The following is a 23,875-nucleotide window of genomic DNA, read 5'->3' on the forward strand; positions in this document are numbered from 1 at the left end:
ATACTGACTCCCTGGGGCATATGTTATCAGGATTCTGTGCACTCACAGGGTATGTGTGGCAAGTGCCAGCTACATATAAATAAGAGGGTTAGTGTTATTTTCAGAGATAGTCATTGGGTGAAGCTTCTAGAGGTGCAGTCAGGAGCGTGGGTTTAGCTTCCGTTTCTGCCTACTATTCACTTCCGTTTCTGCCCACTATTCACTTCCGTTTCTGCCCACTATTCACTTCCGTTTCTGCCCACTATTCACTATATGACTTTGGGCATGTTACTTCATCTTTCCTTAGTCTTTCTGCCCCTCGATCTCATCATCTGAGAACTATGTATGAAATAGAATCTGTCCTCACAGCACCGTGGAGAGGGCATAATGAGCGAATAATACAGATCAAACCTAGACGCCATCTGTTAGCTGAGTCTGGCACATGAGAAGGGCTTGGTCAGAGGGAGAGGTGATGAAGATGATGAGAATGATGAAGATGATGGTAATGGTGGTGCTCTCAGTAGATCTGTTACTTCACTAAGGCTGCCCTAACAGTACACGGAATGGGCAGCTTGAATGACATAAACTGATTTTCTCACAGTTCTGGAGATGGAAGTCCAAGATCAAGGTGTCTACAGGACTGGTTCCTTCTGAGCTCCGTGAGGGAAGGATCTGATCCAAGCCCCACTCCTTGGCTCCTAGGTGGCCATCTTCTCCCTGATCTTCAGATGATCTTCCCTTTGTGTCTGTCTAAATTTCCTCTTCTTCTTCTTCTCAGGTGGAGTTTCACTCTTGTTGCCCAGGCTGGAGTGCAGTGGCGTGATCTTGGCTCATGGCAACCTCCGACTCCTGGGTTCAAGCAATTCTCCTGCGTCAACCTCCCAAGTAGCTGGGATTACAGGCATCCACCACCACACCGGGCTAATTTTTGTATTTTTAGTAGAGATGGGGTTTCACTATGTTGGCCAGGCTGGTCTGGAACTCCTGACCTCAGGTGATCTACCCACCTCGGTCTCCCAAAGTGCTGGGATTACAGACATGAGCCACTGTGCCTGGCCAATTTCCTCTTCTTATAAGGACACTTATAATCATATTGGATTAGGACCCACCCTAATGACCTCATTTTAACTTAGTCACCTCTGTCAAGATCTAATCTCCAAAGACAGCACATTCTGAGATAGTACCGTTAAGATTTCCATATGTGGGCCGGCGTGGTGACTCACGCCTGTAATCCCAGCACTTTGGGAGGCTGAGGCGGGTGGATCATGAGGTCAAGAGATTGAGACCATCCTGGCCAACATGATGAAACCCCGTCTCTGCTAAAAATACAAAAATTAGTCGGGCATAATGGTGGGTGCCTGTCGTCACAGCTATTCGGGAGGCTGAGGCAGGAGAATCACTTGAACCCAGGAAGCGGAGCTTGCAGTGAGCCGAGATTGCGCCACTGCACTCCAACGTGGCAACAGAGCAAGACTCCGTCTCAAAAAAAAAAAAAAAAAAAAAAAAAAGATTTCCACATATGGAATGGAGGTGAAGGGAACACAGTTAAGCCCATAGCAGTGGGGGAGGTGACATTTTGCGTGATCAGATTCCCGAGGGTGGAAGAGGCACAACAAAGGAAAGGAATGGAGGATGAAGGCATCCCAGACAGTGGGAGGTGGGCATGTCTTTGAGGCCAGAGGAATAAGTGGGGAGACCCTGAGTGGTGGTGCTCACTTGAGGGTGTCTGCTAGTTGGTGACAGAGCTAGAACTTTCCAAGGCTGGCACCTCCCCCTACCACCCTCCCACCATGTGCTCTGGAGAAAGCTAGGGGTTTGCCACATGTCCTGAGCAAGCTCATAGCTTCCTTTTGTGGAGGGAACAGATGGGGCTCCGTAGCCTCTGTGCTCACCATGAGGGAAGACACAGGCAGGTGGCTGCATGCCTGCATCAGAGCCTCTCTGGAGGTGACAGCAGATGGTTGACTCCAAGGAACAGGAGGACGTTGGCAGGATGGCTACAACCTTCAGAGAGGGCCAGCCACTGTGTACGGGAGTTGTCAGTCATGTCAGCACTGATCCCAAGAGCTGTCCCAGACTGCAGACCACCTAAGTAGGCCGTCTGGGCCGTGACTCAGGATAGAGGAGCGGTTTCCTTGGCTGGAGCTGCGAAGTAGACCGGCCTGCTGGAGCCAATCCAGCCCTCCACTGGTTTTGTGAATAGTTTTATTGGGACACAGCCATGCCCATTATGTATTATCTATGGCTGCTTTCATGCTACAAGGGTAGAGTTTGATAGTTGACATAGAGATCATATTAACCACAGAGCGGAAATTATTTGCTCTGTAGACCTTTACAGAAAAATTTTGCTGGGTACATGGAATGGGCAACTTGAATGCCATAAACTGATTTTCTCACAGCTCTGTAGATGGAAATTCAAGATCAAGGTGTCTGCAGGACTGGTTCCTTCTGAGCTCCGTGAGGGAAGGATCTGATCCAAGCCTCCCTCCTTGGCTTCATAGGTGGCCATCTTCTCCCTGATCTTCACATGATCTTCCCTTTGTATCTACATCAAATTTCCTTTTTTTTTTTTTTTTTTTTTGAGATGGAGTTTCACTCTTGTTGCCCAGGCTGGTCCTCTGTTTTGGAGTCTAAAGTCTTGGATGTCAGGCCTGGCCCTGGATCTTCCTGGTTATGCTGATTTAGAGGAATGTCCCCTGCCCTCTTGAGTCTCAGTTGCCTCCTCTGCCAGCGGGGGTTGTATTCGCCTGATGTTGTGAGGCAAGGTAGGCAGGAGAGAGCTTTGCAAACTGTGACTCACTCAGGATATACTAGTTGTTCCCTGCGTTCAACCTGCCTATCGCCTCCTCCCCCTCCTTTCCTCCTAGGCAAAGCTCTTTTCATACCTGCTCCATACTGCCAATAGTGGCAGTGTTTCCCCTGCAAAGTTAATTTTACTGTTTCTTCTTAACTTGATTTTTACCTGCATAAACATGCCTGATGCAGGGAGGTGGGATGCACAGACCAGATGTAACTTGTTCCAGGGCAGCAGGGGTGTCTCTATGATCATTATTCAAATGCTACTGAGTGTTGAGCACACACCGTGTATCAAGCCCTCTGCTAAACGCTTTACCCGCATCGCCTCGTCTAAACTCCCCATTCATTCAACAGATAGATACTGAGTGCCTGCTCTGTGCCAGGCACTGTGCTGGGTCTTGGGAGTAGAGCACCACCAGATGGCAGAGATGAATTCCTGACCTCATAGAGGGTAGAGGCCACTAAAGCAGAGAGTTAGGGAATAAGGTAAATCAGCAAAATCATGTAGCGTGGTGGACACGTGAAGGACTATGGAGAGAGAAAAGGTAGAAAAAGGGGTATGTTGGGTATCAAGTGGGGTGCAGGTGGGGGAGTTGCAGTTCTAAATAGGATGATCAGGGAAGGTGACATTTGAAGAAAGAGTTGAGATTGCTGGAGAAAGAGCATTCCAGTCAGAGGGAACAGGAATTGCAAAGGGCATGAGATGGGCTCTGCCTGTGGAGGTGGGCAAGCAGCAAGGAAGCCTGTGTGTGTAGAGCAGGTGTTGGGATGGGGGAAAGGGACTTGGGAGGTCAGCAGAGGGGCCTCCTTGTGTGAGGTGGTGAGGACCTGAGTTGTCACTCTGGGTGAGATGGGAGTCACAGAAGAGTTCTGGGTAGAAAACTGAAAAATATTCGTTTATTTATACTATGTGAATACATACCATATGCACATTTTAAAATGGTAAAATATACATAATATAAAATTTGCCTTCTTAACCATGTTTAAGTGTACTGTTCAGTCTTGAGTACATTTACATTCTTGTGTGCCAACCTCCAGATCTCTTTTCAAAAGATCAACTCTATACCCATTAAATAATACCTCCCCATTTCTCCTCTCCCCAGCCCCTGGCAACTGTCATTCTCCTTTCTTTCTCTTTCAATTTGACTAAGTACCTCTTATAAGTGGAATCCTGCGGCATTTGTTCTTTTGCGTCTAGATTATTTCACTTAGCACAGTGTCCTCAAGGTTCATTAACATTTTGGCATGTGTCAGAATTTCCTTCCTTGTGAAGGCTGGATAGTATTGCATCGTGTGCGTAGACCACACTTTGCCTACCGTTCAGCCATTGATGGACACTTGGGTTGCTTCCAGCTTTTGGCTACTGTGAATAATACTGCTGTGAACATGGATATACAAATAGGACTTGGAGACTTTGCCTTCAGTTCTTTTGGGTGTATGCCCATAAGTGGAATGACTGGATCATATGCTAATCGTATGGTTAATCTTTTGAAGAACCACCATCCTGTCTACGATAGCAGCTGCACCATTTCACCTGATCATTGCACAAGGGCTCCAGTTTCTCCACATCCCCACCAACACTTACTTTCTGTTTTTTCATAGCAGCCATCCTAATAGGTGTGAGTGGTTTTGATTTGCATTTCCCTAATGATTAATGACATGGAGCATCTTTCCATGTACTTGTTCGCTATTGGCATATCTTCTTCAGAGAAATGCCTATTCAAGTCCTTTGTCCATTTTTGAATTTGGTTGTTCATTGTTGTTGAGTTGCAGTTCTTCATATATACTGTACATTAACCCTTTATCACATATATGATTTGCAAATATTTTCTTCTATTTCATGGGTTGCCTTTTTCACTGTTTGTTGTGTCCTTTGATCCACAAAAGGTTTTAACTTTGCTGTCCAGTTTATCTATTTTTAGTTTTGTTGCTCATGCATTTGGTGTCATATCCAAGAAATCATTGTCAAATCCAATGTCATGAAGCTTTTCCCCTGTTTTCTTGTAGGATTTTTATAGTTTTAGCTTGTATTGAAGTCTTTGGTCCATTTTACTTTAATTTCTGTATGCAGTATAAGGTGAGGGTCCAATTTTATTCTTTTGTGTGTAGCTATCCAGTTTTCCCAACACTATTTGTTGAAAAGACTATCCTTTTGTTACCAAAACACCAGGGGTTTGGTCTAGGTCCTGCTGCTCTTTGCACAGAAAGTCAATCGCTGAGATGACAAGTATTGCCAAGGAAGAAGGCTTTAATCAGGTGCTGCAGCTGAAGAGATGGGAGCTCAGCCTCAGATCCATCTCCCTGACTGACTAAAACTAGGTGTTTATATAGCCAGGAAGAAATGCCACAATGTGTAAGAAAACAAGAAGTAGGGAGTGACAAGGAAGCAATCATGGTGAATGAGGGGGTCCCCCACCATCTGTGATCTGGTGAGTTTCAGTTCTTTGATACTTTTTTTGAGAGGCCTGAAGGACCTTTTCTGAGGAAGGAACTCAGATAAATACAAGTTTCAAGCTTTTTAAGACCACAAGGGTCAATTTCTATGTTTATCAAAAAGAACAGTTTATGGGGCAATTGGATCGGTTTCACTTTCTTCTTTGAATGGGCATGGCACCCTTGACAAAAATAATTTGATTATATATGTGAGGTTTTAGTTCTGGGCTCTCTATTCCATTTGTCTAAATGTGTGTGTGTGTTTTAATGCCAGTACCATACTGTTTTGATTTCTGTAGTGTTGTTAAAAGTTTTTAAATCAGGAAGTATGAGATCTTGAACTTCATTCTTGCTGAAGATTTTTCGAGATTATTTTTCAAAACTGTTTGGTAGTCAGGGTTCCATGAGACATTCCTTGATATTAATTTTAGGATAGATATTTATGTTTCTGCAAAAAAGAAAAGCACCATTGGGATTTTGATATAAATTTTATTAAATCTGCCTATTACTTTGGTAATATCATTTTAGCAGTATTAAGTCTTGTAAACCATAAACAGAGGATGCCTTTCCATTTATTTGTCCTGTTTTTATTTTGAGATAGAGTCTTATTCATTTGCTCAAGCTGGAGTGCAGTGGTGTGATCATGGCTCAAGTTATCCTGCCACCTCAGTCTCTCAAGTAGCTGGATTGCAGGCACATGCCACCATGCCTGGCTAGTTTTTGTATTTTTGTATTTTTTTGTAGAAGCGAGGCTTCACTATGTTGCCCAGGCTGGTTTCAAACTCCTGGGCCCAAGTGATCCTTTTGCCTCAGCCTCCCAAAGTGCTGGGACTATAGGCATGAGCCACTGCACAGTGCCTGACCATATTCTTTTAATATGCTGTTGAATTCTGTTTTTAGTATTTTGTTGAGGATTCTTGCATGCATATTTATCATAGATATTGGTCTGTAGTTTTTTCGCGACTGGCTTTGGTTTCAAGGTAATCCTGACCTTATAAAATGAGTTTGGAAGTGTTCCTGCCTCATTAATATTTTTGGAAGAATTTGAGAATTAGTTTAATTCTTTCAGTGTTTGGTAGAATTCAGCAGTGAAGCTGTGTGGTCCCGGGCTTTTCATTATTGGAAGGTTTTAGCTTACTGACAGCATCTCCCTGCTATGATAGGTCTGTTAAGATTTTCTATTTCTTCATGATTTAGTTTGTATATTGTGTATTTCTAAGAATTTATTCATCTTATCTAAGTTATCCAATTTGTTGACACACATTTAGTATTCTCTTATAATGCTTTTTTCTACGGCATCAGTTGTAATGTCCTCGTTTTCATTTCTGATTTTAATTTTGAGAATTCTTTTTTGTTCTTAGTCAATCCAGTTAATGGTTTGTCAGTTTTGTTGGATCTTTTGGACAAACCATCTCTTGACTTTGTTAGTTTTCTCTGTTGTTAAATTCTCTTTCATTTATGGCTGCCCTAATCTTTATTTTTGAATTTTTAATTTTTATGTATATATTTTGAGATGGAGTCTCACTCTGTCACCAAGGCTAAAGTGCAATGGTGCGATCTCAGTTCACTGCAACCTCCACCTCCTGGGTTCAAGTGATTGTCCTGCCTCAGTCTCCCAAGTAGCTGGAATTACAGACATCCACCATCGTGCCTGGCTGATTTTTGTATTTTAGTAGAGACGGGGTTTCACCATGTTGACCAGGCTGGTCTTGAACTGCTGACTTCAGGTAATCCGCCCACGTCAAACTCCCAAAGTGCTGGGATTACAGGTGTGAGCCACCATGCCCAGCCTAATCTTTATTATTTCCTTCTTTCTGCTAGCTTTGGATTTAGTTTGTTCTTCTTTTTCTTGTTCCTTAAGGTGTGCAGGTAACTTGTTTCTTTGAGATCTTTTTTATTTTAATGTAAGCATTTCCAGCTGTGAGTTCCTTCTTAGCACTGCTTTTATAGCAGCCCATAGGTTTGGGCATGTTGTGTTTTTGTGTTTATCTCAATGTATTTTCTAATTTCCCTTGAGATTTCTTCTTTGACCCATTTGTTATTTAAGAGTACGTTATTTATGACTCTTATTTGTGGATTTCGTAGTTTTCCTTCTGCTGTTGATTTCTTGTTTCGTTCCATTGTTAATGAGAAAGATGCTTTGTATAATTGCATTTTTTTAAAAAAAATTTATGAAAGATATTCTCTCTCCTGGAGAGTGTCCCATGTGCACCTGAGAAGAGTGTGCGTCCTGCCATCGTTGGGTGGAGTGTTCTGTACATGTCTGTTAAGTCCAATTGTTGGTTTACAGTGTTGCTCAAGGCCTTTGTTTTCTTATTGATATTCTGTCTGGTTGTTCTATTGACTTACCTTTTAACGAGATCCTTCTGGCTGCATTAAAATAAGCTTCTTAGAAGTGGTTGCAGGGAGACCGGTAAGAGTCTACAGCATTGATTCAGCGGAGAGGTGATGGTGACTTGGACTGGGAAGTGGTGGTGGAGGGGCTGAGAAGCAGTTGGAATCTGAAGACATTTTGAAGGTATAGCCAACATATTTGACTGAATTTTTAGAAGTTGGTGCTTTATTTTTTTGTTTTTTATTTTTATTTTATTTATTTATTTATTTATTTTTCCTGAGATGGAGTCTTGCTCTGTCACCAGGCTGGAGTGCAATGGCGCGATCTCAGCTCACTGCACCTTCTGCCTCCCGAGTACTGTTTCCTAAGGGGGTAAAGGAATTTGTCCAAGTTGTGATAAGTGGCTCATCCAAGATTTGAACCCAGGTCTGTCTGTCCCCAAATTCTCAGTTCTTAATTAACCATGTGCATTCATGAAAGTGCACCTGACCCAGCTGCCTGGAATTCCCACCCCCAGTGCCTCCCTGGAAGTCCTCTACCATCTATGACTGAGCCTGAACTCACTCCCTCTGCTGCTATATTCCCAAATGTCATCAGGGTTTGGGTGCTTGGCAACTGCCTTCTGGCAGTTTCTCAGCATCAACGTGTCCTGCCGTAGAGGAGCAAAGGAAAGAAGGAGGCAGATTCCTGCAGAGAGGAGAGAGGTGTGCAAATGCCCTGAGACCACGTGGGCTTCATGACATGTTGCAGAAGGAGCTCAGCCCCTGGAGTCAGACAAACCTGGGTTCAAACTCCAAATCCAGTCCTCATCTGCTGTGTGACCCCAAACAGATTACGCCACCTCTCTGGGCCTCTGTTTCCTCCCCTGACAAATAGAGATAATAATGTTACTGCTCTATCACCCCCAATTATGTTTACAAGAAAATTTTTTTTTTTTTTTTTTTTTTTTGAGACGGAGTCTGGCTCTGTCTCCCAGGCTGGAGTGCAGTGGCCGGATCTCAGCTCACTGCAAGCTCCGCCTCCTGGGTTTACGCCATTCTCCTGCCTCAGCCTCCGGAGTAGCTGGGACTACAGGCGCCCGCCACCTCGCCCGGCTAGCTTTTTGTATTTTTAGTAGAGACGGGGTTTCACCGTGTTAGCCAGGATGGTCTCGATCTCCTGACCTCGTGATCCACCCGTCCCGGCCTCCCAAAGTGCTGGGATTACAGGCTTGAGCCACCGCACCCGGCCACAAGAAAATATTTTTTTTTTCAAATGAAATACTCTACCAAAGCCTGAGGTCAGTCATGATTCTTTGAGCCATTCATTTGCAAAGAGAACTTTATTGAGCACATACCATGTGCTGGAACTCGAGGTAGTTGTTGGCACCATAGCCACAAAGCAAGGAAACACAGAGTGCTTGCCCTCATGGGGATCAGAGCCTGGTAGGGAAAACAAGTGCTAACCAAAGTTACAGTCTGATGGGTGTTTATTTTCTTTTTTTTTTTTCAAGACGGAGTCTCGCCCTGTCACCCAGGCTGGAGTGCAGTGGCGTGATCTTGGCTCACTGCAAGCTCCGCCTCCCAGGTTCACGCTATTCTCCTGCCTCAGCCTCCTGAGTAGCTGGGACTACGGGCGCCCGCCACCACGCCCAGCTAAATTTTTTTGTATTTTTTAGTAGAGACGGGATTTCACCGTGTTAGCTAGGATGGTCTCGATCTCCTGACCTCGTGATATGCCCGTCTCAGCCTCCCAAAGTGCTGGGATTACAGGCCTGCCACCAAGCCCAGCTAAATTTTTTTTGTATTTTTAGTAGAGATGGGGTTTCACCGTGTTAGCCAGGATGGTCTCGGTCTCCTGACCTCGTGATCCACCCGCCTCTGCCTCCCGAAGTGCTAGGATTACAAGTGTGAGCCACCGCGCCCAGCCTGATGGGTGTTTCAAAAGCAGCTTCTCTAGTAACCCAAGCAGGGGAATTTGATGTCCTGAACCGTGACATTCCAGCCAGGTCCAAAATAATGGTGGTGGGAGGCCAGGTAAAGTTTCAGGTGGAGCTGATGACCTGCATGCAGCTGAAATTTATTTGCAGCACACTTTGCAGACATTCATTGAGTGCCAGGCTCTATGCTCAGTACACGATGATCATTATCTTGTTCAGCCTTCCCAAGCGCCTTGAAGCTGGTGCTATTTCTATAACCTTTTAAACCAAGGAGAAAACTAAGGTTCAGAGAAGTGACATGATTTGCCTGAGGAAACACAGCTAATAGTGAGAAGAGCCAAGATACAGCAGCAGGAGCCTGTACAGGGAGAAAAAATAAGTGGTAAGTTTGAATTTCTACTGTGCTCCTTCCTACTCTGTGACCTTGGGTGGGCCACTTTGCCTCCATGAGACTCAGTTTCCACATCTGCAAAATGAACCAACTTCATGGGCCTCCTTAGATAGTTTTCAGGGTTAGAAATGCTGCAGGCGGCCGGGCACAGTGGCTCAAGCCTGTAATCCCAGCACTTTGGGAGGCTGAGGCGGAAGGATCACAAGGTCGGGACATTGAGACCATCCTGGCTAACACAGTGAAACCCCGACTCTACTAAAAATACACAAAAAATTAGCCAGGCGTGGTGGCAGGCATCTGTAGTGCCAGCTACTCCGGAGGCTGAGGCAGGAGAATGGCGTGAACCTGGGAGGCGGAGCTTGCAGTGAGCCGAGATCGCGCCATTGCACTCCAGCCTGGGCGACAGAGCGAGACTCTGTCTCAAAAAAAAAAAGAAAAAAATGCTGCAGGCAATGCCCAGCTTGGAGTTGGTGGAGTGCTGAGATTGGGAGCTGTTCACAGAGCTGGTGCTGACTTGGTTGTGTGGGGTGTGGGTGGTGAGCCAGTTCTGGGGGGACACCACCATGTGTTTCTGCAGAGAAGGTGGACAGGGATGCACCGAACTCTGTGTTCATCTCCAGGAGGTAACCAGAAGGCAGGGAGAGCGGGCAGGGAGGGCCTGGGACAGCTCTCAGATGGATGCATGGATGTGCTGGCCTGGTGGAGTCTGGATGGGCCACAGGACAGTGGGAAAGGGCATGGGAACCCACTGGGTGGGGGTAACTCAGAACTTTGCTTTATTTACCCCAGCATCAGAACCCTCAGGGTGATGAAGAGCTGAAACAGGCCTTTGGGATTGTGTTTTCCAACCTCCTCAACCTCAAAGTGGGGTAACTGAGGCCCAGAGAGGAGACGGACTTTGCTTAAATCTCACAGTGACTCTGGGCAGAATTGGGCCCAGAATCCAGTGGAGCAGAAGGGTGTTCAGGCTGCCAGAGGATCAACACCACGAGCAGAGGCACAGCTGCCCTTTGGCACTGTGTCCCCGTGCCTGGCACATTAGAGGCACTCAGGTGAGAATTCTTAAGGGAGCGAGTGCTCTGGGAAGAGCACACAGCCTGGGTGTCTGTCTCGAGCTGGAACCTGTCTCTGACAGCCAGCTCTGCCTACCTGGGTAAGTGCCTTTATCTCGCTGAGCATCCATTTCCCAAAATAAGATCAGAAACCCGTTTGGGAGGTCTCCAAGCAGGGATTTGAACTCAGGTTTACCTGATTCCAGGGCAGTTTTTTACCCTGCACTTTCTCGATTCCTTTATATATCTTATTCTTTCATTCATACACTGATTCATTCATTCATCCAGTCATTTAGAAAATGTTGATTGAGCATCTGCCCTGTGCCAGGCACTGTTCTAGGCTGTGCAAATTCAGCAGTGAATGAGGCAGATGAAGTTTCTGCCCTTGCGGAACTTAAATTCTCGAAGAGAGAAACAGATGGCCAACAAATCAACAAATAAAATGGGAATAGTGGTAGACTGGGTGCGGCGGCTCACCCCTGTAATCCCAGCACTTTTGGAGGCCGAGGCGGGCAGATCACTTGAGGTCAGAAGTTCAAGACAACATAGTGAAACCCCTTCTCTACTAAAAATAGAAAAATTAATCAGACGTGGTGGCGGGCGCCTGTAATCCCAGCTACTTGGAAGGCAGAGGCAGGAGAATGGCTTGAACCCGGGAGGCGGAGGTTGTGGTGAGCCGAGATTGTGCCATTGCACTCCAACTGGGGCCACAAGAGCAAAACTCTGTCTAAAAAAAAAAAAGTATGGGAATAGTGGTGAATGCCCTACAGGAACTAAGATAGGGGATGGGATTGGGGAGGGGTCTGCCTTAGACAGTATGGTCAGGAAAGGAGATGACATTTTATGTGAACCCTAAGAGAAGCAGCAGCCTGCTTTGCAAAGGACCTGAACAAATAATTGATAAAATGGGAAGCATGGAGCTCAGATAAAATGGGAAGCAGGCCTCAGACCTCCAAAAGACAAGGTGAGGAGGGGGAAGGAAAGTAGGTATCAAAACATCCCAAACAGCCCGAAAGGCCTTGTGGGGAGCAATGCAGCCCTTTTGGGGCACCTACACCCAGGTCACCTTGGTCACCTTGGACCTCTTCCCCTCTGGTCGCCTCTGCCTTCCAGGTGAAGCAGATCATGGAGGAGGCTGTGACACGCAAGTTTGTCCACGAAGACAGCAGCCACATCATCTCCTTCTGTGGTGAGTCTGTGGCCTGGGAAAGTGGCTTCTTTCTCTGTGGGCTGCCTCAGGGAAGTGGCATCTTTGAGCCACTGTTTTGCTTTATGACTCTGAAGTTAGTTTTGGATTCCAAAGGGGGACTCCACTAGAGAATCTGAAAATACAGAACAGTGTAGATAAATAATTAAAAGTGACTTCTGTACCCCATGAAGAGGTCAGTATGGTTAACACTGGAGGAGTTGATTGTCTTCCCCTCCCCGTGGGCACCGTTCACACTGACCATGCCTCCAGTGACACACGATCTTGCGTCTGAGGAATGGGCTCCCTGTCCATCATTCTGCCTGTGGCTATTGCTAGGTAAAGGGAGAGGGTAGATGGGGACTTTCTTAAAAAGGGAACTAAGAGCCCGTGACATAGCCTGAAGGATCATGTCCATCTAGCTCAGCAAAGCAGGCAGGCCCAGGGCAGCGTGGCTCAGACATATCTCTTTGAACCAGCTCTGCTCACAAGCTTCCAGAAATAACCCCATGGCCAGGCTCTTGCTGTACTTTAAGAATGGCTAGAGATGGGTTCTGAATGTCTCTGAGGTCAGGATAATCAGTGTGTACATAGAAGTGGGAGTCGGCCGGGCGCGGTGGCTCAAGCCTGTACTCCCAGCACTTTGGGAGGCCGAGACGGGTGGATCATGAGGTCAGGAGATCAAGACCATCCTGGCTAACATGGTGAAACCCCGTCTCTACTAAAAATACAAAAAACTAGCCAGGCGAGGTGGCGGGCGCCTGTAGTCCCAGCTGCTCGGGAGGCTGAGGCAGGAGAATGGCATAAACCCGGGAGGCGGAGCTTGCAGTGAGCTGAGATCCGGCCACTGTACTCCAGCCTGGGCGACAGAGCAAGACTCCGTCTCAAAAAAAAAAAAAAAAAAAAGGGGGGAGTCTTTCTATCTCCCTGAAAATGTCTTAATTTAATAATTGGAGTGTCTCATAATGAAGTACATGTTCGAATTCCCCTCCCGTGATCTTGGTCCTGTGGAGAGGCCTGAGCTAGGACAGCTGGCCAGCCCATTAGCTGCCGTCCAAATGGCTGGGGGCACCACCCCACGGGGCCCACAACATGCTGAGCACACACCGTGTCCCGGGAGGCCACGGACCTCAGTTCACCCCCTTTTCAGCCAGGCAGACCTGGATCCACCTCTGCCACTTTCTTGCATTGACTTTGAGCAAGATCTTTCTATTTTTTCTTTTTTTGAGACAGGATCTTATTCTGTCACCCAGGCTGGAGTGCAGTGGCGCAATCACAGCTCACTGCAGCTTCAACCTCCTAGGCTCAAGCGTTCCTCCCACCTCAGCTTCCCGAGTAGCTGGGACCACAAGTATGTGCCACTACACCTGGCAAATTTTTAAATTTTCTGTAAAGACGGAGTCTTACCATGTTGTCAGGGCTGGTCTTGAATTCCTAGGTTCAAACATTCCTCTCTCCTTGGCCTCCCAAAATGAAGATCTTATTTTTATAAGTGGGATGTCTTTATGTAAACATATAGCTGTACACGCATACACACACACATAATTAGATACATGTATGTATGTGTATATATACATATATTTGTATTCCCAGCTTTTTATGTGTTCCCAAATATTTTTATTTCCAAATAAAATTGTATGCATGTCCATCTTAAGACTTGCTAGCATACTTACCAATTAACTTAGAGGAATAAAAGTGATAAAAATAGTATAATAATTCGGTAGCTCTACTCAAAAGTATTTGGGTGGGAGAAATTTGATGGCACTAAATGAACCCGAAGAATCTCCTTGAGGTTTCTTTTGTCCGTTGTTTCTTATAAGCCATTGCCAGGAAGGATTAAACAATGTCTACAAAGCCTGAATAGACAGCTCACTTACATCACCATAAGCAAATGAAAAGTACTGCATATGTAAGTTAAAAGTAAGATATCTAAGAGATCGTCTCCTGGAATGTTTTAAATCTGTGGGCAGAGTAGGCAATATTTGATCATTCATTCAAAACAGACTGTTTTCTAACGCAAAAAAACAAAACAACAAAAAAAAAAACCCAAAATGATGAGACCCAAACTTGTCAATGTTTCTCCTTGCACATAGCATAACCTTGGTCAAGCTCTGCCCCCTGAGAGCGCTGGTTTGCTCTTTAGAGCTCTTACTTCATGGGTTTTGTCAGAAGAATTAGGAAAGGTAAATCTTTTTTTTTTTGAGACGGAGTCTTGCTCTGTTGCCCAGGCTGGAGTACAGTGGCTGGATCTCAGCTCACTGCAAGCTCCGCCTCCTGGGTTTACGCCATTCTCCTGCCTCAGCCTCCGGAGTAGCTGGGACTACAGGCGCCCGCCACCTCGCCCGGCTAGTTTTTTGTATTTTTAGTAGAGACGGGGTTTCACCGTGTTAGCCAGGATGGTCTCAATCTCCTGACCTCATGATCCGCCCGTCTCGGCCCCCCAAAGTGCTGGGATTACAGGCTTGAGCCACCGCGCCCGGCCTGGAAAGGTAAATCTTAACAATTATCCGACACTCAGCAGATGCCTAATAAGGAGTACTTCTTATATAATCACTTTTTCAATAAATGTTGATTGTGCACCTATACAAGTGTGAGCTCCCCATCTCTGGGCTAAGACAGAGGGTAAGAAGATTGAGAGGGCTCTCCAAGGTTCCTGTGTCTTGACAGAAGCTCTGGGACATGCTGGGTGCTGGGGAGCATGGGCAGGGCAGGGCCTGCTGACTGCCATGTCCCCACAGCGGCTGTGGAGGCCTGCGTCCTGCACGGGCTTCGGCGGCGGGCAGCCGGCTTTCTACGCAGCAACAAGATCGCAGCCCTCTTTATGAAAGTGGGCAAGAGTTTCCCGCCGGCTGAGGATCTGAGCCGCAAGGTGCAAGACCTGGAGCAGCTGATTGAGAGCACGTGAGTGCAAAGTGTGGGGCACAGGTGGGAGCAGCTCCCCAGAGAATAGTCCACCGTCCTCCCTGGGCCCCAAGAGAACCTGCACCCCCGGGCACTCCCTTCACTCCCCATCCTGCTCCTCAAACCCACCAGACTCTTTCTCACCCCAGGGTCTTTGCACGTGCCTCACCCTCCACCAGGCTCACCCATCTGATCATCCGTAGCTGCTTTCTTGCCATCATTCAGACCTTCCGTTAGCTCAGAAAATTCCACCCCTCACTCCATGTTCTCTTCCATATCACCCTGTTTATTTTCCTCCCAGTTGTTGTTGATTGGCCATCTGTAGTTATTCCCATCAGGTTTGTTTGATTGTTGTCTATCTCACTTGATGCTGAACTCCATGAGAGCAGGCAACTAGATCTGTTTTCTCTCATTATGTCTCAAGCATCTGGGCCAGTGTCTAGCACCTGGTAGATACCCAAGAAACAACTGTTGAGTGAGAGCCTACTGGGAGCCATGGCCCATTCTAAATGCAAGGCAGCCAAAGTTTGATAGAACCAATATGGTCTCTGCGTGGACCAGACGCAAGGGCCTCATATCAATAGGCATATTGTAACACATTCAAATACACTGATTAGAAGTTTAAAAAAACCCGGCTGGGTGTGGTGGCTCACGCCTGTAATCCCAGCACTTTGGGAGGCCGAGGCAGGTGGATCACCTGAGGTCAGGAGTTTGAGACCAGCCTGGCCAACATGGTGAAACCCCATCTCTACTAAAAATATATAAGTTAGCCAGGCATGGTGGCAGGCGCCCATAATCCCAGCTACTTGGGAGGCTGAGGCAGGAGAATTGCTTGAACCTGGGAGACGGAGGTTGCAGTAAGCTGAGATCGTGCCATTGCACTCCAGCCTGGGCAACAGGTGAGACTCCTTTTCAAAAAAGAAGTTAAAAAAAAAACAAAACCTTATATTGAATTATATATATATACTTTGAAGGGGAGAGGTGGCTTTCCTCCCTCATCTTGGTGGCTGGTGGTATGTGTTGGGGGAGGCTCATGGACGGAATGTGTGCATGTGAGCACCTTCAGCCAGAGCCACTCCATGGGAGGTCTTGTCTGCACAGCCAAATCCCCAGTCTACACTACAGCCTGGTCAGGGATGACAAATTTGGTTTCAACTCTTAGCAACAAATTTGGTGCTAGTGGCTTCCCAGAGGAATATGCTGTGGTTCTGAAGCTGTGATTGGGTGTTCTGGGGAAAAGCACATTGATTGATTGGTCATGTCTGTCAAGGGCAAAGGCAGGGAAGACATAAGCATGTCCTATGTTTGCAGTCTCTACTGTGGGTGGTCACTCCACTTCACTGGATGAGAATGGCCCTTTCCTTGCGTTTCAGGCCCTGCCTGCCCAGGGCTGCTGGCCAGAACGGTATGGTGGTCAGAGCTCAGGATTTGGCTCTGTCAACTCCCATTTGGAATGACTTCTCAGCCAACTGGTCTTTGAGTACCTTCCAGTCCATCTGCTAAGTTCCCAGGTGTTTGCAGATAACTTCTTAAAGGATTAGATTTGTCATCCTCCTAATGGAGGAATTAGAGATGCCTGTGCAAGTGGTAAGGGAGAAGCATTTATTCATATATACAATCACTCATTCATAAACTTGTTTTTTTTTGTTTTTTTTTTTTGAGATGGAGTCTCGCTCTGTTGCCCAGGCTGGAGTGCAGTGGCCAGATCTCAGCTCACTGCAAGCTCTGCCTCCCAGGTTTATGTCATTCTCCTGCCTCAGCCTCCCAAGTAGCCGGGACCACAGGCGCCCGCCACCTTGCCCGGCTAGTTTTTTGTATTTTTTAGTAGAGACAGGGTTTCACCGTGTTAGCCAAGATGGTCTCGATCTCCTGACCTCGTGATCCGCCCGCCTCGGCCTCCCAGAGTGCTGGGATTACAGGCTTAAGCCACCGTGCCCGGCCTCATTCATAAACATTTACTAAGCCTCCTCTATATGTCAGCTACTGTGCTGGACCCTGGAGATATAGACACGAAGAGGGCCCATGCTTGCCACATGGTAGACTCTCAGTAAGTATTTTATTAAAAAAAAAAAAAATGAGTTGCGGTCGGGAGTTGGAGACCAGCCTGACCAACATGGAGAAACCCCATCTCTACTAAAAGTACAAAATTAGCTGGGCATGGTGGTGCATGCCTGTAATCCCAGCTACTCAGGAGGCTGAGGCAGGAGAATCGCTTGAACCTGGAAGGCAGAGGTTGCGGTGAGCCGAAATTGTGCCATTGCACTCCAGCCTGGACAACAAGAGTGAAACTCTATCTCAAAAAACAACAAAAAAATAAGTTGTCAATTTCATATCCTCAAGATCACAGCATGGAGGGGAAGACAGAAAAGTGAGCAGGGAGCTCAGCTCCAGAGGCTGACAGAGCACAGACCAGCTTTGATTGGTCCAGGAGAGCTTCCTGTATGTAAGAGGCGAAGCCCTTGCTGAGACCTAAACAGTGAGAGGGATTAGCCTGGGAATGGGTGGGGAGGGAACCTGGAAGAAGCGGCAGCCCAGGGAAAGGCTTCAGATGAGACTCTGGTGCCCTCAGGCATCTGCACATACCTCTGTCTGGCTGGATCATGGAGTGATAAGGGTTAGTGGTAAGGAGATTGCTGGAGAGATGAGTGGGGCAAGGTCTTGGAGCTCTCTGCGGTCATGTTGAAGAGCTTGCTTCCCAAGTGCACTGGAGACCCAATGAAGGATCTACACTCCAGGACTCTTTTTGGCCAGCACTCCTTTCCAGGAGAGAGAGACGGGGGGATATCAGTATGAGAATCTGGCTTACCCTTTGGCAGTGTAGGAAAGTGTCTGTTTAACCACATCTGCACACTCATTGGATATTATTATTTTTTTAAACTCCTGACCAACTTGCTAGCAGCAATATGGGCTCTTGTGATTTAGCTGCCATTCCTTCATTTTCCCGAGAGATTGAACGTTCTCCCATTTGCCAATTAGTCCTGTGTGGATTTGTTCTTGTGAGTATTTATTCCTCTCTTTTATTGGTCTTGAAGGAGAAACCAGATCCAGGGCCTCCAGGAGAATGTGCGGAAGTTGCCGAAGCTGCCCAGCTTGTCCCCACTTGCCATCAAGCATCTGTGGATTCGCACGGCCTTGTTTGAGAAGGTCCTGGACAAAATTGTGCATTACCTTGTGGAAAACAGCAGGTGAGAGGGAAAGACCCAACACCTGGCCATGCTGTGCCCCCACCTGCTGGCCGTCGTGGGAATTGCATCCCCTCACACAAAGCTGCTTTCTTTTTCTCTTTGACAGCCACTAAGTTTGAAAGTGATTAAATGCTTGGAACCTTGGGTAGATTCAAGAGCTTAATGGCAGTGCAAGGTCTTCGGATTTAGGGTGGAGTATGGGGATCCTGAGTTTCTTCCTTCTCCTGTGGATTACTCCACTCAATCACTGTGTGGCCGTAGAAAGTTGCTTAGCCTCTCTGTGCCTGTTAATCTCTTTTGGTAAATGACATGGGGATTCTGATACTCCAGAGAAGTGAGAAGGGAATTTGGTGAATACGCAGCATTTTGAAAATGCATGTTGAGCCTTTCTACATTTTCTCCACTAGCTTAGATTAATCTGATGTGAAAGTTTTATAGTATGAACCCTCTTGGGTAACCATTCATCCATGCATTCATTCATCCAGCAAATATTTAATGAGGACCTGCTGTGTACTGGTACTAACTGAGACATCAGGGATACAGTGGTGTTGCCTGTTATGTTACAGAGTTTGTACATCATCTCAAGAGCCATGGAAGAATTTATCACCTGACACTCCTCATGGCCAGCATGCCTCTCCAGCCCCCAAGAGGTGGCAGGAAGGGTCGGGGGAGGGGAGAGAGAGAGAGAGAGTAATATCTCAGAATCTCCCCATCTTTCAGAATATAAAAGTGCTGGCTTAACCACATCTTCACACAGTGGATGTTTTTGTTATCATTCTTTGCCCCTTTGCAAGGAAAATATGCATGAAAGTGGAGAGAAAAGTCCCTCTTCTCACGAAGTTCAGGTGCTTGCAAGGAAAACCAGCAAACAGTCATGGTGATAATACGTGATGGATGTTCCAAGGGGGCGTGGTGGTGTTGATAATGTTCTCCTGGTGGTTAGGGAAAGTGTCCTGGATGGCGCAACATTTGAAGAGCACGGAGGCATTAGCCAGGTGATGGGATGGGGAACAAAGTGTTTCTGGTGGAGGGAATAGCAGGTGCAGAGGCCTAGAGACAGGAGAGAAAATACAAGAAATCCAAGCTCTGGATCTCCAGTTCACTATTTACCTTGCAGTAATAACATGTCTCTGCCTCCTGCCCCATGAAGGTTTCTGGGCCTCTTTAATTATTGCTTTTGGCATATGACCTTGAGCATATGACCTGCTGATTAAGTTGGTCAAAGGGAATTAGTAATTTATTTGAGAAGCAATGTCAACCTGCTTTCTTTTCATTTCAACTTTTTATTTTTAATTTAGATTTACATAGAAGTTGCAAAATTAGTACAGAGAGTACTAATTGCCTAACCTCAATGATAACGTTTTACATACCCATAGTGCCATGATCAAAACCAGGAAATTGACATTGATACAATACTATTAACTAACCGCAAAACTTTTTTGGATTTCATCAATTTTTATACGTACTCAATTTTTTTATACAGTTCTATGACACTTTAACACATGTATAGTTTCACATAACCCACACCACCATCAGGATACAGAATTATTCCAAAATAAACCTCATCACCCCAAAGAAACTCCCTTCAGCTTCTTTTTTTTTTTTTTTTTTTTAAGATGGAGTCTTGCTCTGTAGCTCAGGCTGGAGTGCAGTGACGTGATCTCGGCTCACTGCAAGCTCTGCCTCCTGGGTCCCTGCCATTTTCCTGCCTCAGCCTCCCGAGTAGCTGGGACTACAGGGGCCCACCACCACGCCCGGCTAATTTTTTTTTTTTTTTGTATTTTTAGTAGAGACGGAGTTTAACCATATTAGTCAGGATGGTCTTGATCTCCTGACCTCGTGATCCGCCTGCCTCAGCCTCCCAAAGTGCTGAGATTACAGGCTTGAGCCACCACGCCCGCCCCCTTCAGCTACTTTTTACAGTCACACCTCGGTTCCAACGCTACCTGCTAGTTTTTAAATTTATTTTTATTTTTTGAGACGGAGTCTGACTCTGTTGCCAAGGCTGGAGTGCAGTGGCGCAGTCTTGACTCACTGCAACCTCAGTCTCCCATGGTCAAGTGATTCTCATGCCTCAGCCTCCCAAGTAGCTGGTTTTATAGGCATGCACCACCACTCCTGACTAATTTAGTGCTTTTAGTAGAGACAGGGTTTCACCATATTGGGCAGACTGGTCTCAAACTCCTGGCCTCAGGTGATCCTCCCACCTTGGCGTCCCAAAGTGCTGGGATTACAGGCATGAGCCAGTGTGCCTGGTTATTTTTTATTTATTTATTTATTTATTTATTTATTTATTTATTTATTTATTTATTTTTTGAGACGGAGTCTGGCTCTGCCGCCCAGGCTCGAGTGCAGTGGCCGGATCTCAGCTCACTGCAAGCTCCACCTCCCAGGTTTACGCCATTCTCCTGCCTCAGCCTCCCGAGTAGCTGGGACTACAGGCGCCCGCCACCTCGCCCAGCTAGTTTTTTGTATTTTTTTAGTGGAGACAGGGTTTCACCGTGTTAGCCAGGATGGTCTCGATCTCCTGACCTCGTGATCCGCCCTTCTCGGCCTCCCAAAGTGCTGGGATTACAGGTTTGAGCCACCGCGCCCGGCCTTTTTATTTATTTTGAGACCCCTACCTACTAATTTTTGAGGCAGCATGTTCAAGGGTTTTGATCATATAATTCTGCTGATTTTTAGAAACTGAGTGGTGGCAAAGTGAAAAGTTTCTTGATGTGTTATCTTCAGAGTTGATGCCAAAATGCACAACCTTGATATTGAATAAGTCCAGAGCATGTCAATTCTGGCTCATACAATATTCTAGTTGATGGAAGACTCTTAGGGGGTAAGATTACAATGATGTTGCCACCATTTCGTGAGAATTTCCTGATGTTGGGCTCTGTGCTGTGCTATATAAGCAAGTTGTCATTGAATCCTTCCAACAGCCCAGGCATTTGAGTTCTCTACTTCCTCCCATTTTACAGCTGAGGACCAAAGCTCAGAGAGGGGTCTCACTTGCCCAGCGACACAAAGCAAGACAGGGAGTGGCATAGCTGGGCTCCCACCCACTCTGTGTCACTCCAGATCCCATGTCCTGTACTTTCTGCTGTATGCTGGCAAGAGTTGAGGCAGGTGGGCTCAGCCCAAGCCTGTATCTGCCTGCCGTGTGGCCTCCAGCAACTAAATCACTTACCCTCTATTGGGAGAACCCACTCCCGATGTTTAACGTGGGTTCTTTTCTATTTCCTAAGTGTCTCGGCTGGGTTGAGAAATAAAGGGAAAGAGCACAAGAGAGAGAAATTAAAGCTGGGTGTCTGGGGGAGACATCACATGTCGGCAGGATCCGTGATGTTCCCTGAGCCGTAAAAGCAGCAAGTTTCTATTAGCGATTTTCAAAAGGGGAGGGAGTGCACGAATAGGGTGTGGGTCACAGAGATCACATACTTTACAAAGCAATAAAATTTTACAAAGCAATAAAATATCACAAAGCAAATGGAGGCAGGGCGAGATCACAGGACCACCGGATGAGGTGAAATTAAAATTGCTAATGAAGTTTCGGCAGGCAATGTCGTTGATAACATCTTATCAGGAAACAGGGTTTGAGAGCAGGCGACCCATCTGACCAAAATTTATTAGGCGGGAATTTTCCTCCACCTAATAAGCCTGGGAGCGCTACAGGAGACCGGGGCTTATTTCATCCCTTCGGCTTCAACCATCAAAGATGGGACGCCTTGAAAGGGGCCGTCTATAAGCCTACCTTCAGGGCGCATTCTCTTTCTCAGGGCTGTTCCTTGCTGAGAAAAAGAATTCAGCGATATTTCTCTTATTTGCTTATGAAAGAGGAGAAATATAGCTCTGTTCCATCCGGCTCACCGGCGGCCAGTTCAAAGTTGCCTCTCTCGTTCCCTGAACATCACTGTTACCCTGTTCTTTTTTTAAGATGCCCAGATTTCATATTGTTCAAACACACATGCTCTACAAACAATTTGTGCAGTTGATACAATCACAGGGTCCTGAGGCAACATTCATCCTCCTCAGCTTACAAAGAAGATGACAGGATTAAGAGATTAAAGACAGGCATAGGAAATCACAAGGGTATTGATTGGGGAAGTGATAATTGTCCATGAAATCGTCACAATTTATGTTCAGAGATGACAATAAAGACAGGTGTAAGAAATTATAAAAGTATTAATTTGGGGAACTAATAAATGTCCATGAAATCTTCACAATGTATGTTCTTCTGCCGCGGCTTCAGCCGGTCCCTTCGTTTGGGGTCCCTGACTTCCCACAACACCCTCTCTGGGCCTGAGATCCCTTGGGAGGTCAGAACAAGGTCCTTTCCAATCCTGAAATTGTTTGTTTCTAGACTGTATGATTTTTCAAGGAATTAGAAACCGCTACACAATAACTCAGTTGTGGAAACATTCAACACAAACATTGTATTGATGGTGTATTAGTTCATTTTGATGCTGCTGATAAAGCTATGCCTGAAACTGGGAACAAAAAGAGGTTTAATTGGATTTAAAGTTTCACATGGCTGGGGAGGCCTCAGAATCATGGCAGGAGGCAAAAGGCACTTCTTACATGGTGGTGGCAAGAGAAAAATGAGGAAGAAGCAAAAGCAGAAACCTCTAATAAACCCATCATATCTCGTGAGACTTATTCACGATCACAAGAATAGCATGGGAAAGACCGGCCCCCATGATTCAATTACCTTCCTCTGGGTCGCTCCCACAATATGTGGGAAGTCTGGGAGATACAATTCAATTTGGGATTTGGGTGGGGACACGGCCAAACCATATCAGATGACATCACTTGTTATTCTTCACAGCCAAATCCCAGGGGGCATTTTTGAGCATCTCAGGCCAGTGCTCTCAATATTAGTTATCAAGGCAGGAAAGCTTGTTATACAGCTTTTCAGTACCCACTGCTGCTAAAGCAGCATTTGGTTGCCCCAGTAATAGAAGGGCAGACATCATCTGAGCCTCTAAGTCACTTCCTGTCTCAAATGGAAGATGTGGTAGAGGCAGATAGAGTCAACCAGGCCTCCGCAACCTATTAATTATTATTTCTGTTACTGTTATAAAGGCTCTATCATGACCATGTGTTAAGGAGGTACATGCTGAGCACTCTGCTAAATGCTTTTAATTTTTTGTTTCTCTTGAAAGTCCTTCCAATAGGCTGGGCATAGTGGCTTATGCCTGTAATCTCAGTGCTTTGGAGGCCAAGGTGGTGGGATCACTTGAGGCCAGGAATTCAAGACCAGCCTGGGCAACATAATAAGACCCTGTCTCTACAAAAAATTAAAAAATTAGCCAGGTCTGGTGGCACATGCCTCTAGCCCCAGCTAATCGGGAGGCTGAAGTGGAAGGATCGCTTGAGCCCAGGAGTTGGAGGTTACAGTGCACTTTGATTGTGCCACTGCATTCCAGCCTGGGTGACAGAGAAGGACCTTATCTTTAAAAACAAAAAAAAGAGTCCTTCTGTCAGCCCTATGAGCTACATTATTATTATCCCCATTTTACAGATGGGGCAGCTGAGGCTTTGGGTGGTAACCGAGTGACACGGGATTGAACTCTCGTCTGTGGATAGTGCGTCCTCTGCTGGTCTCCATCCAAACCTGCATATTCTCTCCTCTTGCTAGTAAATACTATGAGAAGGAAGCTCTCCTGATGGACCCTGTGGACGGCCCCATCCTTGCGTCTTTGTTGGGT

General features: G+C 46.3%; 1 protein-coding gene across 1 annotated transcript in view; it reads left to right on the forward strand.

Annotated features, from left to right (window-relative positions):
* Positions 1-23,875, forward strand: part of SGSM1 (small G protein signaling modulator 1) — a 119,179-nt gene that overhangs the window by 24,766 nt on the left and 70,538 nt on the right. The window contains 4 exon segments of the mRNA XM_030914273.1: positions 12,018-12,093; positions 14,829-14,991; positions 18,024-18,176; positions 23,806-23,873. Coding sequence (XP_030770133.1) covers positions 12,018-12,093; positions 14,829-14,991; positions 18,024-18,176; positions 23,806-23,873 — 460 coding nt within the window.

This window comes from Rhinopithecus roxellana, chromosome 13 (assembly GCF_007565055.1).
Source record: "Rhinopithecus roxellana isolate Shanxi Qingling chromosome 13, ASM756505v1, whole genome shotgun sequence".
Taxonomy (NCBI): Eukaryota; Metazoa; Chordata; class Mammalia; order Primates; family Cercopithecidae; genus Rhinopithecus; species Rhinopithecus roxellana.